We start from the raw sequence: 15,749 nt of genomic DNA, 5'->3' as shown, positions 1-15,749 counted from the left end.
CCCCTCCCTGTCCCTTTGGTGATGGTGTGCCCCACAAGACCTGGTCAGAGCACAGTGGGCTAGCTGGTTGTCTGCCCTACAGGAGTCCCTCATCTCTTGGGTACCTGGATTCTCAGGTGGGTGAAGACCTCCCCCTTTGGCTACCAACTGACATGGAGGAAGATGGCATCCTCACCCCTTATCTGGCCTCAGTTCATGTCCTAGGATCAAATTTGTGGGGCTTAATTGATAAGCATTAAGACTTTAAAAATTTTGGTAGAAAGAGACTTTTTCCAAATCTTCATTTATTCATTTATGGCGGAGAGATATCCCACATGAGAAGACCCAGGTTCCTTCTGTGAAGGTTGACCTTGAGCGATGCCAAGGGAGGCCTTAGGCGGCGACTCAGAGGGCCAGTTTCTACAACCGACAGAGGACATAACTTTTAGCTTCACAGATGACAGTTAAGTCAAGGATCCAGGATACTTACACAATCCTGGGAATTTGGTCCATTTAGATTTATTTATTTAAATCTGTTTGTTGCCTTACTCCAGAGAAAACTTAAGACAGTGGGTTTACATACTCTCTTTTTGAATGTTGTAAATAAATTGAAATTCATTCCACTTTACACAAATTCTTTCCATGCACTGTGGTTTCTACTCCCTTTCATCAAGACTAAATCACCTCTTTGATTACTAACATTTAGTATTGATTTATGCATACAAGAACTGGACTGAAGGCCAGAGGTGAGGGGGTGAGAGAATTCACCAGAGACAGAGTGGGGAGCAGAATAGGCAGGTCTCCTGAAATATACTACTGAGGGGAGCAATGGGCCAGACAGGAGAGGTCTGCTGCGCCATGTGAGTCACTCCCTGCCTGAGAATTGAGCTCAAGCTGCAGTCATGATAGCATAATAGCACTGAGACTTAACCCCTTGGCCACCAGGGAGGCCCCGCCATTTGGTATTAATTGAAACTCTCAGTTTGAAATCACTAGGATTTAGTGGGAAATAAAGGGGACCCCATATAAGTCATGTTGAAGGGAGAGGTGCAATTTTATCATCCATATTCTACAGCCTTACTTCTCAGTGTCAGCTGGCAGTAGGGGTCTGGATGACAATTGGCAAAGACTGCAGGTTGTGAGAAGAGGAGTACTGAGAAATAATGAGGATACCATAGTAGGGCAACCAGAAAGCTGTGTCACAGCCTTACGCATGTCGCTTGGCCATTATTGTCTAATGTAGAATGAGCACTTGTGCTCTTGCTAGATTAAAGTACATGCAGCTAGTGGAGAGAGAAATAATTGTAAATGCTAAAGGGTCAAGGCTTTTCCCTCTGTAGGGCAGGGTGAACAAGGAAGGAGCACAGTCCCCAGGACATCCTGAGTCTGTTCCAGAGAAGTCACTGAAACCTCAGGCTCTCAAGTTCAAGATGCAGTTCTGATTTGCAATTCTTCAAATGGAAGTTTTAGATTTGGGATTTGTATTCAGTTTGAGATAAAGGATTGGGGAGAGAGCATTTATCTTGCATAGGCAAGATAAGAAATCCACAGAACTCAGACATTTCAAATAAATGGTCTCTTCTCAACCTTTGCTTGGGTGAGGGGGACTGCTCCTTCTAAAGTGGGCTGAAGATAACCATGTTATTTAAAGATGTATTTGTTTATGCATACAAGAACTGGGCTACCGGCCAGAGGTGCAGGGGATGAGAGGATTCACCAGAGAGAGTGGGGAGCAGAGCAGGCAGATCTACTGAAACACACTGCTGAGGGGAGCAGAAGGCCATGGAGCTAACCCACAGGGCAGGCAATTGAACTCAGGCTGCAGCAGCTGAGGACAGCTTCAGAGAGCTAAGTTTAACCCGTTGCACCACCAGGGAGGGCACCCCCCCCTTTTTTTTTTAACCAATTCTACATAGTGATCTAGTACCTCACTTTAGAACTTAGGGATTTTCACCAACCACTGTTTTGTCAAGGTCCTTCTTTGTAGCTAAAAAGTGAGACCACAATGTCTTGTTTCAAATTTTTCATTTCAGAATAAGGTTTGGAAATCTCATCTTGACAAAGGCTCCGTACAAACTGTGTCAGAACGGAGGTTGATCAACTCACAAACTGGTCCATACACATGATCTTGTGTCAAGCTTTGAAAGAATCTCACAGGATCAATACCTTCCTCACATTACACATGGGGGGTTGGAACAGGGAGAAAAGCAAAGAGTACTTGCCGCAGTAAAGAGAGACAGCTGTGTGTTAAGAGGATAACCGGGAAGGAGAGCCAGCCGCCTGGGTCCCACAGGGAGAAGAATGGTGATTTCCACCTGAAAAGGAGGGTGTAGGGAAGACCTAACAAAGTTTGCCTATAATTTAAATAGCTTTTCTCAGACTTTGAGATTTGAAAGCTACTGAATCTAGCACAAGAGCCCTGCTCACTGAAGAAAGTTGGGCCTCTACCTCCACGTTTTCATTAAACTTCCCAGGTGATTTGGATTCCAACCAAATGTGCATATGGTAAGTACCTGTTCACATGTGTACTAAAGCAAATAATTAAATTAAAGATGAAAGGATAATGTGCAGCATCTAGCTTAGGTGAAAGAGCAAAAAAGGAGATGTTGGAGGAAGTTGATGGCCACTAAAATGACTGATAAACAATGTTATAAGCAATGGTTCTCAAACTTTAATCTGCTCCCAACTTTGAAATTCTATAAGGCCTGGGCAAAGTATTTGGGTTTGCATTTCTAACAAGATGTCAGTGCTAGTCCAGCAGCCGTTTCCTGAAATTACTGGTGTAGACAGCACAGTGGTTTTCAACACTTACACACATTAGAATCATCTGGAACAGAGCTTTTAAAATATTGATGCTGGGCCTCACCCCCCAGGGACTTTGCTATAATGGAACTGGGGTGCAGCCCAGTGAATGTCTTTTTCAAAATTCTTTGGGTGTTTTAATGTGCAGTCAGGGCTGAGAACTACAATTATGGCTTCCTGGAAAAGCAGGAGGAGACCAGGCCTTGGGGGGAAGGGGTCACATTTAGCCCTAGGTTGTGAGATTTAATCACCTTCACCTGTGTGTCCTTTCCCAGAGCAAATAAATGCCATGCAGTAAACCATCTTCCCCACTAAGTTCCTTTCCCCACCAAGAACTCAAGTTTTGTGTAGGATGTTTGCACCAAGTGTTTCCAGGAGATGTAAGTTCTCAGACTCACTTGATCTTTTCTTTCAGCAATGCTGCTCTCTAGTGTCCTTAAACAGAATTATGTAAAATCCACCTCAGCCTTTCCTGTTAAATCAGTACAGTCTTTCTGTTAAACAGCTACACAACGTAGGGATATTTCTTTTGATGTTAGAAAGAAGAAAAAAAAAAAAAAGAACACATTACACAGTTTGTATGCATTCAGTGACTTTTTTTTGTGGCAACAAGAATGCCAACTTCTCTGTGATTTCACCGTACCTTCACAACAGCAGGAGTCTTTCACACTACTGTGTCCCTTGTGCCGTCAGAGGCCAAACAAGTCAGCAAGAAATTACCTGTAACTCTAGTACCTGCGTCTTGGAGCATGCGTCCTCCATGCTCAGAACTCTTGGTTCTCACCTTGTCCTCACTTCTCGCTCTCACGGGTTCACCGAGTCACAGTTCACTGAGACTAGCATTCACTAGGACGGAACCCTGTGCTGCCTGTGGTAAGCTCTACTACCTGCTCTCTTGAGTCCTACCACCTGATGAACCACCCACACAGACTCTGACCACCTCCATCTCAACCAAGGATCCCCCAGTCTTCTTCCCCAAGCCCTGGACCACAGCTTTCTGAGTCACTGCCAGTGATCAGCAGCTTACTCTTAACATCCCCCGCTTTTAAGTAAAATTCTTCTTTGACCCTAAATACTCTTCAGCTACTGCCAGAGTTCTCTGCTAGACACACTTCAAACTTGAGTCATCCACTGGAGCATCTCTGAAGCTTTCCCTCCTCTACCCATCCTTCTATCTTCTCCAGTCTGGTCTTGGTCTCTTCACATCACTGACACTGAAGCTGTCCAGCTCGGGATCCGCCCTGACCTCCTGTCGTGTTAAAAATCAGTGACACATGGGCCCTCCCTGGTGGCGCAGCAGGTTAAAGCACAGCACTGAGAATCTAAAGCCGCTTCAGCATGAGTTCGATTCCCGCCTGCCCCGGAGGTGACCACATGGCGTGGCAGACCTCTCCTGACCCGCCCGCTGCTCCCCTCAGCAGTGTACTTCATCGATCTGCCTGTTCTGCTCCCCACTCTGTCTCTGGTGAATCCTCTCACCCTCCGCATCTCTGGCCTGTACCCCAGTTCTGTATGAATAAATAAATAAATAAATCTTAAAAAAAAAATCAGTGACCACCGTTTTGTCCCCTTCCAACCTAAGTGCTCATGGCGTTTGCTTTGGGCCGAGTTCTTCCTTGAGTGTTCTCTGCGTTTGATTCTGAAATGTCCCTCCCTCCGTTCCTTCCAGCCCATCTATCTGCAGACCAACCCCCTGCACTATTCTCTGTATGGCCCCGGCTGACTCTTAAAACCTCTTTTCTCTGCAGGCTTCCCTTAGAATTGTATCCATTCTGTGAGTTTCAGTGCAATAGTCTAGTAATAGATTTATCACCTCCAGTACAATTTGCTCATTATCACATACCCAACAGTCTCTCCTCAACATCTCCATGTTTAGTATCTTGCAAGTGTCTACCATTTCTGCAGGTCTGAAAGGAATCTTTGATTTCCATCCCCAATCTGTCCTTCCTTCAACCCCTCAAATTGCCAGATACATGGGAGGTGGTCTCAATTCTTCCTTTTACTTAATTGACACATTCAATTAATCTGCAAGTCTTGCCGAATCTGCCTCCAAAATATATTGTGAATCCATCTATATTTCTCTGTCTTTGTTACCACCACACTATTCCAAGTTACCCTCACTGCTGCCTCAAATACTTCAATTCCTTTCTAATGACCTTCCTGTTTCTCCAGCCCTCTCTGTCACAAGAGATTCACCATAGCAGAGTATTCCCAAAGTTAAACACATTTCTTGTCATTTAAACATGTTCTTGTCATTTTTTACCAGAAAAAAGGTTAATGACTTTCCACTAAACTTTGAATAATATACAGATAATGTGCGAACTGCCTCTTGTCAGTCATCCTTGACAAGATTCTTTCCATGCCGGCTTCCTTCTACTTGCTAGTTATGTCTTACCTAAGGACCTTTTCACATGCTATTCCATCTGCCTAGAATGCTTTTCCTCTGGCCTTCACATAACTTTTTTTTTTTAAGATTTATTTATGCATACAGAACTGGGGTATAGGCCAGAGACGGGGTCAGGGTGAGAGGGTTCACCAGAGACAGAGTGGGGAGCAGAACAGGCAGGTCGACGAAGTACACTGCTGAGGGGAGCAGCAGGTGGGTCAGCAGAGGTCTGCCACACCATGTGGGTCACTTCCGCAGCCAGGGATTGAATTCATGCTGCAGTGGCTGCGGCAGCTTCAGAGTGCTTTAATCCGCTGTGCCACCAAGGAGGGCCCTTCCTTCTACATTTTATGCTCAACTATTACCCTTGACCTAACTAAACAGGTTTTCCCTCTCCTCCCCTCTTTGCTTGTAAGACTTTATATTTTGTAAATATTTACCTCTCTGTCTTTACACTCAGTTCTAAACTCCCTGAGTCCAGGAGCTTCATGCCTGTTTTATTCACAGGTGAACCCTGTATTGGCATAATGAGACTTCCAGTACATGTGTGTTGAATAAGTGCCCAGGTGCAAGAAGAGTCACCACCTCTTCTGCACTTCGGCTGTTCTGTCCTGGTCTTGAGAACTTCCACGTGGTGGAGCACTGGCCAGTATTCCGTGCTCATCATATTTGACTGCAGAACAGAGAGGGGAGTGTCTTGGGAGCAGTTCGTTCTCTATGTTTGACTCACCACAATCTCCTGGCACCCAGAGCAGCAGACACAATAAATACTGTTGACTGAATGAAATCCTCAGTCCTGAGTGAGCCAGAATATAAAAGGAAAGGGAGCTGATGCAACCAGGGAGATGTCCAAGGAGAAGAGAATATTTCCAGAGCCGAAATTTAAATAATGGCTTCAACTTCCAGAAAATATTTATCATTGGCACTCATTCCCATTTTTATATAATAAAAGAAAAGCATTTCATATAACTTCTTGTATCTAATTTTATAAAGTGAAAATGAACTTCAGCACTTAAGTTTTGCTGCATAATATCTGATATTTGGGAGTACTGTTCCACGAAAAATATTTTGCTTATAAACCCAATTCTCTCTCTGTTAGCTAGACAATAGTGAGTAGCATTTTCCATTTTCTAGAAAAGAAACTTAAGTGCGAATTAAGAGACATACATAAGTCATGTGTAAGATTTAGCAGGGATGCTAAAGCCCTAACCCTGTCATCCTTGCTCCAAATCCTGTCAATTTAGATAGTGTTTACTCATGAGAAATAAAAATAAGAATACACCTACCTGAACTCACCTTAAGGTAGGATTTGATCTCTAGGAGGAGATGCCCACAGAAATTAGTGGGGCACAGGGAAGCCTGGGGTCTGGATCCCCTTGAAAATATTAAATGGTCCCAAGTGTTTGGTTGACCTGCTTTGTGGAGGAAGTCCAGCTGTACGTGCTGGTTACGCAAGCCCTCTGTGCTCTCCACTCCACATGCCATCTGGCTGAGGACAGGAGTGACAGCTCCACCCTCTGGGGAAAGGATTTATTTTCCTGTTTAGGAAATGTGATGTCAAGCTGAAAAAGGCTGAGGAACAAACCAGATGGGGCCATGAGCAGGCCCTGATGAAATCCATCACATGGGTGTCTCGGAATAAAGTTTCGTTTAATCTGGTCAAGGACAGAGTGTGCCACTGTGGGCTTAAGCCACTGTGGCTTCAGCTGTTTGTTCTGCATTTAATAAGTTTATCTTTCTGTTCTGCATTGAATAAGTTATTGTTGAGTCATCTCTGCTCAGCCGCCACTGTGTGTGCGGCCCAATTCTGCAAATCCAGACACAAAGACAGGCCCTCTGGCCTGCTGACATTATGTCCTGCAAAGTCAAAACAAGAGCTTCCTTTTACTTCTCACTTTATTGGGCAAATTACCCAAGTTCTGAAAGAGAGTAATCGTATGTTCTTTTGTCAGACCAGGAAACATGAAGCAATAAAAATAAAGGAACAATTTATATAGGTCATTTTGTTTTTAATATCATTTAGCCTGTTGCTGCAACCTGAAAATGGTAAGTCCACTCACCCAAAGAGTACCATCAGCTCTGAAAGGTCCATATTTCATGCTTGACTATTCAGTGTCAAAGTAACTATAACGCTTGAACAAATCATTGTATTAAACGAGGAAACTTTGAACAGGAAAAAAAAAAAAAAAGGCTACCTAACTTGGAAAGCAGAGAAACCCACGAAACCTTTCTGTTTGGCCTTCCTCAGAAATTGTGCGGGCCATGACGCACGTGATCAACCAGGGTATGGCCATGTACTGGGGAACCTCACGGTGGAGCGCCATGGAGATCATGGTAATCTACTTTTACTTTCTTTTTTAAAGATTTATTCATGTATGCATACAAGAACCAAGGTACTGGCCAGAGGTGCAGGAGGTGAGAGGATTCACCAGAGATAGAGTGGGGAACAGAACAGGCAGATTGTTGAAATACACTGCTGAGGGGAGCAGCGGGCGGGACAGGAGAGGTCTGCCACACCATGTGGGTCAGCTCCCTGGCCAGGGATCAAACTCATGCTGCAGTGGCTACAGATAGCTTTGCAGTGCTGCACTCTAACCTATTGTGCCACCAGGAAGAACCCAATCTACTTTTATTTTTAAATGGCCATGGAGTACTTTCTTGTGGCTTTTCAGGGCCTATGCATAAATTGCAAGATTTTGTGCAAACTTTCCTTACAATCTCTATCACATTGAGTACTCTGAGCAAATTCATCAGAATGGACATGGGGGCTGGATTTCATCTGATGAAATACAGGAGGAAGGGCTCACATCTTTAATAGGAATCATGTTTTAGCATTGGTGGCACAAGAGTGAAAGTAAGTTTCCAGCTAATGAGACAGAAGAAAAGAATATTCTAGTTTTCTTTTAAATAACTACTTCTGCAATAGACTAATAACATAATTTTTATACATTAGTCTTAGTTTAATTTTTTTTAGGAAACTAAAGTAGTCAGACTACATTTTCTTTTATTATCGTCCCCTGCACGCTTTGACTTATTTCCTCTGATGTTTACTCAGAGTCTAAACGTGCTCAAATGGATTTCCTGTTCTTAATGAAACTGCTGGTCATAACTTTGCTTATTGTTTGGTATCCATGTTTCATAGTTTGTATTGATTACACCAGAAGGAAAATTTATCATGCATATGAATCATAGCTAAACCTTATTTCTCATCGGTTGGAATTTTATTTCCCCTTAGGAAGCCTATTCTGTTGCAAGACAGTTCAATATGATCCCGCCGGTCTGTGAGCAAGCTGAATACCATCTTTTCCAGAGAGAAAAAGTGGAGGTTCAACTACCAGAGCTCTACCATAAAATAGGTAATCTCTCAAAGATACTGATTATTTATAACAATAGGAGGACCAGTGATCTGGAAAAAGTATCACTGTAGTCCTTTCCTAAATGTGCCCAATTAACATAGGATTGTAAGAACTATGCACCCAGAGACTGTAGGCCAAGCCAATGAGCCTTCATGAGGTCTACAGGCTATCATGGGTGCAAGTCAAGTAGATTTGAAATCGTAATTGAATTCAGTAGGAGTTTAAAAATTGCACAGAGAATGAGGGGAAAACTCAGGAATAAACTCAGGTTTCATAGGGTGTTTGCTGTAGCTAAAGCATGAATCTTTGAATAGTAACTGCCTATCCAAAAAATTGTAAGTATACACACCTGTATCTCCTATGCCTGGAATTGAGTCGGACATGGGGCATTCAAGAACCCATTGATAAGCCAAGCAACTTAGCATAGGGAGACTTAACCCTTTCAAAGACAGGGGAGAAATACATATATAAAATTATACTCACACACATATTGTGAGAATTTTGGATATCAGAACAATATAATAAGCCATATTTTCATGCTTATCCATCAAAATAGTTTTCAGAGATAATTGTTTTTGTTAAGAAAATAGAGGTTAATGTGATAGAAAACTGCTAGGTTAAAAAAAAGGTTAAAAATACAATAGAAATGGCAATAGTTACTATTATTATTGCTTTCTGTGATTTGCTGCAGAGACGCTGTGTTCCAGTCACTCGTTAGGCACCAAGTAGACAAAATGTTGAGTTTCTGTGCAAGTGTTTGCCTCTGAGTGTAAAAAGAAACCTGTGACACTAGGAACACAGAAAATTTTGGCTAAGCCTCATCTTCAGGCTTGTTTTATGGCTCCCCTCCCTGTAAAAAACTTTATATGTTTAATTTTCTTATAAAAATGAAGCACAATTGTAAATGCCTACATTTTAACAGAAGTTTGTGTGCTGGGATTAACTCATTTTTCTGGACAGCTTCCCCCACAACTAATGAGTCCTATTGAAGGGCCTCCCGCACTTTTGATCCTCATGTACACAAACAACTTTTTTTTAATAATAGTTTATTTTTACATCATTTTGTGCATTTTTCCATCTCAGTTGTAATCCCCATGGGCTTCCCATCACCAAATCACCCATGTGCCATCACCATAGTCCAGTGCATTTCCCTCCCTGCACTGTTTTTGATCCCATTCCCCACTCCACCCCCATAAAATGTCTCTGGTCTATAGCTGTTCATTGTTACCATTTTCTCACCTGGTCCTTTATACTCCTGCGATGAGTGAAACCATCCAGTATTTTTCCTTTTCTTTCTGGCTTATTTCATTAAGCATGATCTTTTCCAGCTTCATCCATGTAGCTGCAAAAGACACGTTTTTTTTTTTTTGGTTGCCGAGTAATATTCCATTGTGTATATGTACCACATCTTTTTAATCCAGTCTTCCACTTTTGGGCATTTGGGCTGTTTCCATGTCTGTCCAATTGTATGGCAGCAATAAACATGGAGGTGCAGGTATTTTTTTTTTGAATCAGTGTTTTTGTTCTTTGAGTAGATACCTAGGAGTGGGATTGCGGGATGGCAGCGTAGGGAAGCTCCATGATAAGCAGTTTGCACAAACACTTTTTAAAAGGTTTTTTCTTCTGCAGGGGTTGGAGCAATGACATGGTCTCCCCTTGCCTGTGGAATCATCTCAGGAAAATATGGAAACGGTGTGCCTGAAAGTTCCAGAGCTTCACTGAAGGTATTTTTCTCCCTCTAGGTGGAGCTGGGGTTGGGACAGAAGCATGGAACAGGGAGGGGCATGGGCCATAGCACCCTGCTTAGCAGAGTGTGACCTCGGCCTGGCCTGGGTCCCCACAATCCTCAGAGATGTGCTTCTGCCACACAAAGTCAGCAGCTTCCTCATCTGCTCTTCCAAAAACCCCTTCCAGCAGAGGCTGAGGGCTCACCTTACAGAGGACATGGTGGAACTCACCAGGCTCTTTATTTTTATGTTAAATAAGGCTTTTCATTCCTCCACTGAAACTGATTGAAATATAAAGTCTGTGTTCTATATAAGGGGATCATCTTTTACTGTCCTTACAAAACAAAATTTAAGCCATAGAGGTTTAATCCATATGGGGCAAATTGATTATAGCTAAGATTTTTTTTTTTAGGCTGGGTAATGTTTCCTACTATGTGGGGGTGGGTAGTGGCGGATAAGGAGGGAGGATTAGGGAAACAGATTCAGAGCCAAGAGTAGGGGCTCAGGCTGGCATTTGCAGAGATCAACACTGGTGCTGAGTCAGGTAGCTTAAATTCTGTGAAGCATAAAGATATCCAAGATCATTGACATAAAATTACCTCCATTCAGAGCATCTTGGTGATGAATTTATTGGAGAGTACATCAGACCCTTCTCCTTACTAATAATATGGCTGTTTATTAAAAACTTTAGAGAGTGTGTAATCACATTAGAATCATAAATTACTCTGTAATATCAAAGGAGAGAGAAAATAGGCATTTAAAAAATTAAGACAAACCAAAGATCCCTAAGGGGAGTCCCTTGCTTCCATCAGCAGAGTTAGTGGAAGCTACTGGAATTCTGTCTAATCCACCCCCCTGCAGTGCCAGTGTCTTCCCCAAGTGCTTCCCTAGCTGGGACCTTCTCAGGCAGTCACTTTCCTGCTGCCTGTAACTGCTGGCCTACCAGTTCCCATTGTTTAAAATACAATATAAATATCTTCCAATGCCTGCAGGCATGATCCTACCTCTAGATTTACATTATCGCATCTAAATAGCCAAGAATAGTAAATAGGTCTTGCATCTGAAAGTTGAAGATCAAGCTGAACCAATTATAAGTAAGTGGCAAAGAAAAACAAAGTGTTTCAGGGAAGAAGGTATAAAAGGAGGAAGACAGGAAGAGAGTAAAGAGGGAAGGAATGGAAGAAGGGCAGCACTGACTTTTGTGATGCTTCTGAGTGCGGGCTCTGTGCCGAGAGAGCTGCCCTTGCTTCTTAGTTAAAGTGGCTTCCACCCATCCGTCTCCCCAGCCATCAGTCACAGCATGATTCAGCCTTCTCTCCCTTCTCTTCTCCAACAAGATGCCAACCTCCAGTCCACACCCTGGCCCTCCACAAAGTGGGCCTCAGAGCCCCGTTCAGATGTTCATCATTTCCTACCAGCTTTGCTACAGCAGCCTCCTCCACTTCCCCACTTTTCTCAACTACCTACCACTGTAGCCAATTATCTTTCAGTTAATCTCATGCTCTCATAAACTGCTTAAACTCCCTTAGAAACATCCTAGTCATTGTTTATAGGGCAGAACCCAGCCCCTTTAGACAGCATCCAGTGAAATCCCCTGGAGATCTAAGTTGAACCCACTTTTCTAATATTGTCTCTCCCATCTCATTTTCCATCTAAAATGCACTGTGTCCTCATGGCCTCCCAGGATGCCTTCTTTTCATTCTCCCACGAAAGCCCTCGCACCACCAAAGACAAAGCTTGCTTGTCTTCACCTGTGCAAGGCCTGCCTGTCCCAACTTAGTTATTTGCACCTTTCCCTATTAGGGGATCAACATATCTTTTTCTTTTCTTTTTTTTTTTTAAAGGTTTATTCATTTATTCATACAGAACTGGGGTACAGGCCAGAGATGCGGAGGGTGAGACAGAGTGGGTGAGACAGAGTGGGGAGCAGAACAGGCAGATGGACAAAGTACACTGCTGAGGGGAGCAGCGGGCGGGTCAGGAGAGGTCTGCCACGCCATGTGGATCTACGCCAGGGCAGGCGGGGATCAAACTCATGCGGAAGGGGCTTAAGCTTCTTAGTGCAGTGCTTTAACCCGCTGCGCCACCAGGGAGGGCCCTCTTTCTTTTTTAAAGGATTTATTTATTTATGCATACAAGAATTGGGGTACAGGCCAGAGGTGCAGGGAGGAGAGAGAATTCACCAGAGACAGAGTCGGGAGCAGAACAGGCAGGTATACCAAAATATACTGCTGAGGGGAACAGAGAGTGAGACAAGAGAGGTCTGCTCTGTCATGTGGGTCAGCTCCCTGGCAGGGGATCGAACTCATGCTGCAGTGGCTGCCTTTAGCTTCGTAGAGCTGGGCTTTAAGCCTTTGCACCATCAAAGAGGGCCAAGATCATCAACATTTCGTAAAGAATTTGAGAGTTCTCTAACTGCAAACTAACCAAAGAAGGGAAACAGTTAAACAGCATTCCCTGGGAAAGAGAGAGCAGAGATGACCAAGTATGACTTCACCCCTAGACTTGCACATTAGCAGGACTGCCCTCTATTTCTCTCTGTATGGGGGTGTCATTTTCTTTCTACTGCAAGTGGCTCTTCCTGAAGCCAGGAATTCGAGAGGTGGTTACTTCAGGCTAGCATTGTTAAAGCTTATAACCAGAGGAAAGAGATCTTTCTTTATCATTGTCAATATGTAACTCTCCTAGTTGTAATTAAAAAAAAAAAAAAGCAGGGCCCCCCTCAGTGGTGCAGCGGGTTAAAGCACAGCACTAAGAAGCTAAAGCCACTTCAGTATGAGTTCAATCCCCGCCCCAGAGGTGACCACATGGCGCAGCCCACCCGCTGCTCCCCTCAGCAGTGTACTTCATAGATCTGCCTATTCTGTTGTGTTCCCCACTCTGGCGAATCCGTTTGCCACCCCCTGCACCTCTGGCCTGTGTCCAGTTCTGTATGATTAAATAAATAAATCTTTAAAAAAAAAAGCAATTGTTCAAAAGTTTTTATTACTGTTTTTCGACCTTTTTGGTTTTTCTGTGTGAGTAACATTCAGGAGTACAGATCCCTTGAAAGATGTCATGAAACTAGGGCAGGAGTTGATGTTTTTTGCCACTGAGGATGGCAAGGGTCCTGGGATGTCCCCACAGGTGGCTGGGGATGGCCACTGGGCTCGGTCCTGACTGTCCTCGCGCTGGCACAGGGTCACCTTCGGAGAGAGGCTACAGGCCACTTTCCTCTCAGAAGCAGTGGGGACTTCCTGGAGCTGAGGCTGGCAGCCAGGTCCCTGAGCAAACTCTCAAGTGAGAAGCCAGACGGAGCCTTTGAGACCTAGATCAAGGAGGGTACAGAGGGAGGTTGGGCCTTTCTCTTTCACAACAGCAAAATCATTACCCAAAACAGAACAAGACATAATGTGCTCATCACGCACACATACACAAAGTATTCTGTACCTACGTGATGGATGATTAGACTGACGGGGTGATGATTTGAAGGTGTTTACAAATATTGAATCATGATTTGGCATACCTGAAACGAATGCAGTCAGTTATACACAGATTTCAAAAACATAGTGTGATTGCCCTCTTCTCTGAAAATAATGGCTTGGAATGCTGAAAAAAATTCTCAAAAAACAAAAGAGCCAGCAGCCTTCTGAAATCCTGTGGTGGAGGCCTGCCTTTCACCGAGTTTCTGGGGCCTCGGGGAAGGTAAATGTGGCAACTGTGCCCAAGTATGCACAAGGAAGAGTCTGCATTGCCACACAGGGGCTTGGCTTTTATTATCTTCACTAAAACAAAATAATGAGGATTCTCACAAAGATTCTTTTCTTTTGGGTGTTGCTGCTTAGTGCTCACTTTGAGAGGAAGAGGAAGAGTCTAATGTTCCCTCTTTCCATAGTAAAAGCAGAACCTTCTGGAAAGTAGGGCATTGAGAGGCTTGTCAATCAGATTTTTCTCCATATATTTAGGAAATTAAACTCACTATGGCCTACAGGCTTTTCACATAGGTTTTAAATAATAGTTTCCCGACCTTTTCAGTCACTTATACAAAAATTAATACACATTTGAGGAAAACTTACTCCACTTTAAAATGTTTAAAATGTTCTTGGTCCTTATCTTTTATGCCATGTCTGCTTCTGGGAGGTTGCTCAGAAAGTGTACAATGAAGCCCATTGTAAGCCTTCAAGCCTAGGACTAAACTGAAGACAAGAGGGAGAAAAGTCGTTATGACAAGAATGTAAGAAAATGGCTTTCTCTGAGCAGAAAGCCTGGTGCCAGCTTTAACAAAAAGGAGACATAACAGACCTGGTGAAATGTAAACACTCTTTTTTGCCACATCCCCAAATTGGATTAACACTAGAGGAACTGTTAGTTCTCCACTTAGTGGACAGGATATAATTTGTTATGTGTCAAGAGCTGAACAGCTTTTGTGTATACTGACGGATATGAAGGGAGAATACTGGTCCAAAAGGCCATCGATGTTGACTCTATAAATGAGCGAGACCACAAGGAATGCTTCTTGGTCAGAAGTTACAGGCACCCTCGTCCTCGTCTCCATGAAACAGAAAGGCCAGAGTCGAGAAGACTCAGAAACTCACTGTAAGGTTCTCTTCTTTTCCTGAAGGAACAGTGTTAGTGCCAAGCCCTTCCCAGACATTAACATGTAAATGTTCTTCTCCCCCTAGTGCTACCAGTGGCTGAAAGAACGAATTGTAAGTGAAGAAGGGAGAAAACAGCAAAACAAGCTAAAAGACCTTTCCCTCATTGCTGAGCGGCTGGGGTGCACGCTACCTCAGCTGGCCGTTGGTAAGAAATCAGGACAAGGCGGGAAGAGCTGATTGTAGAAGACAGGGATTTGTACTGCTGATCCACACGCCTGTCATGAGAGGCTATTGCTTATAGGGATCAGACTGGTTTCTGAGGCATAAACTCCTGGTAAATACCATCTAAAATGAGATTTCCAGAGCCTCCGCCAAGAAACAAATTACTTGTGGGGTTCAGAGCTAGCCTGAGTAGGGCCCAACATTCGTACTTTGCTTGTGACACGTTCTGATGTACAGCTGGTAGCATTTGGTTAGATACTAATTATCTAGAATCTTCTGCATGTGTTACCTATGAACATTATTCTGCTCACGTACAAAGACCTGAAAAGTCCCGAGCATGTTAACAGCGTGAGTACCAGTGGAGAGCTGGGCTTCCGCAAACACATCCCCATTGACCTCTAGTCATTCAACAGACATTAATCAGTGCCTACATCTGCGGGTCTTACTCTTTGTGCTGAGCGTCTATCTGCAATTAACTTAGCTTGATGGGCAAATCAAGGAAATAAACAGATTTTTTAAATAATTTAACATTTTTTAAAGATTTATTTATTGATGCATACAGATCTGGGGTACAGGCCAGAGGTGCAGGGGCAGTGAGCAGATTGACCAGAGACAGAGTGGGGAGCAGAACAGGCCAACTGATGAAGTACACTGCTGAGGGGAGCAGCGGGCAGGTCAGGAGAGGTCTGCGGCACCATGT

At 43.6% G+C, this 15,749-nt stretch overlaps 1 protein-coding gene across 1 annotated transcript in view; it reads left to right on the top strand.

Annotated features, from left to right (window-relative positions):
• Positions 1 to 15,749, top strand: part of KCNAB1 (potassium channel, voltage gated subfamily A regulatory beta subunit 1) — a 198,112-nt gene that overhangs the window by 172,475 nt on the left and 9,888 nt on the right. Inside the window, exons 9-12 of the mRNA XM_004682320.2 lie at positions 7,416 to 7,501; positions 8,403 to 8,523; positions 10,153 to 10,247; positions 14,912 to 15,032. Of these exons, the coding sequence (XP_004682377.1) occupies positions 7,416 to 7,501; positions 8,403 to 8,523; positions 10,153 to 10,247; positions 14,912 to 15,032 (423 nt within the window). The remainder of the gene's footprint in view (positions 1 to 7,415; positions 7,502 to 8,402; positions 8,524 to 10,152; positions 10,248 to 14,911; positions 15,033 to 15,749) is intronic.

This window comes from Condylura cristata, unplaced genomic scaffold (assembly GCF_000260355.1).
Source record: "Condylura cristata isolate star-nosed mole 26May11 unplaced genomic scaffold, ConCri1.0 scaffold00014, whole genome shotgun sequence".
Lineage (NCBI taxonomy): Eukaryota > Metazoa > Chordata > Mammalia > Eulipotyphla > Talpidae > Condylura > Condylura cristata.
The sequence above is the reverse complement of the archived record's forward strand: the minus strand, read 5'-3'. Positions and strand labels throughout refer to the sequence as shown.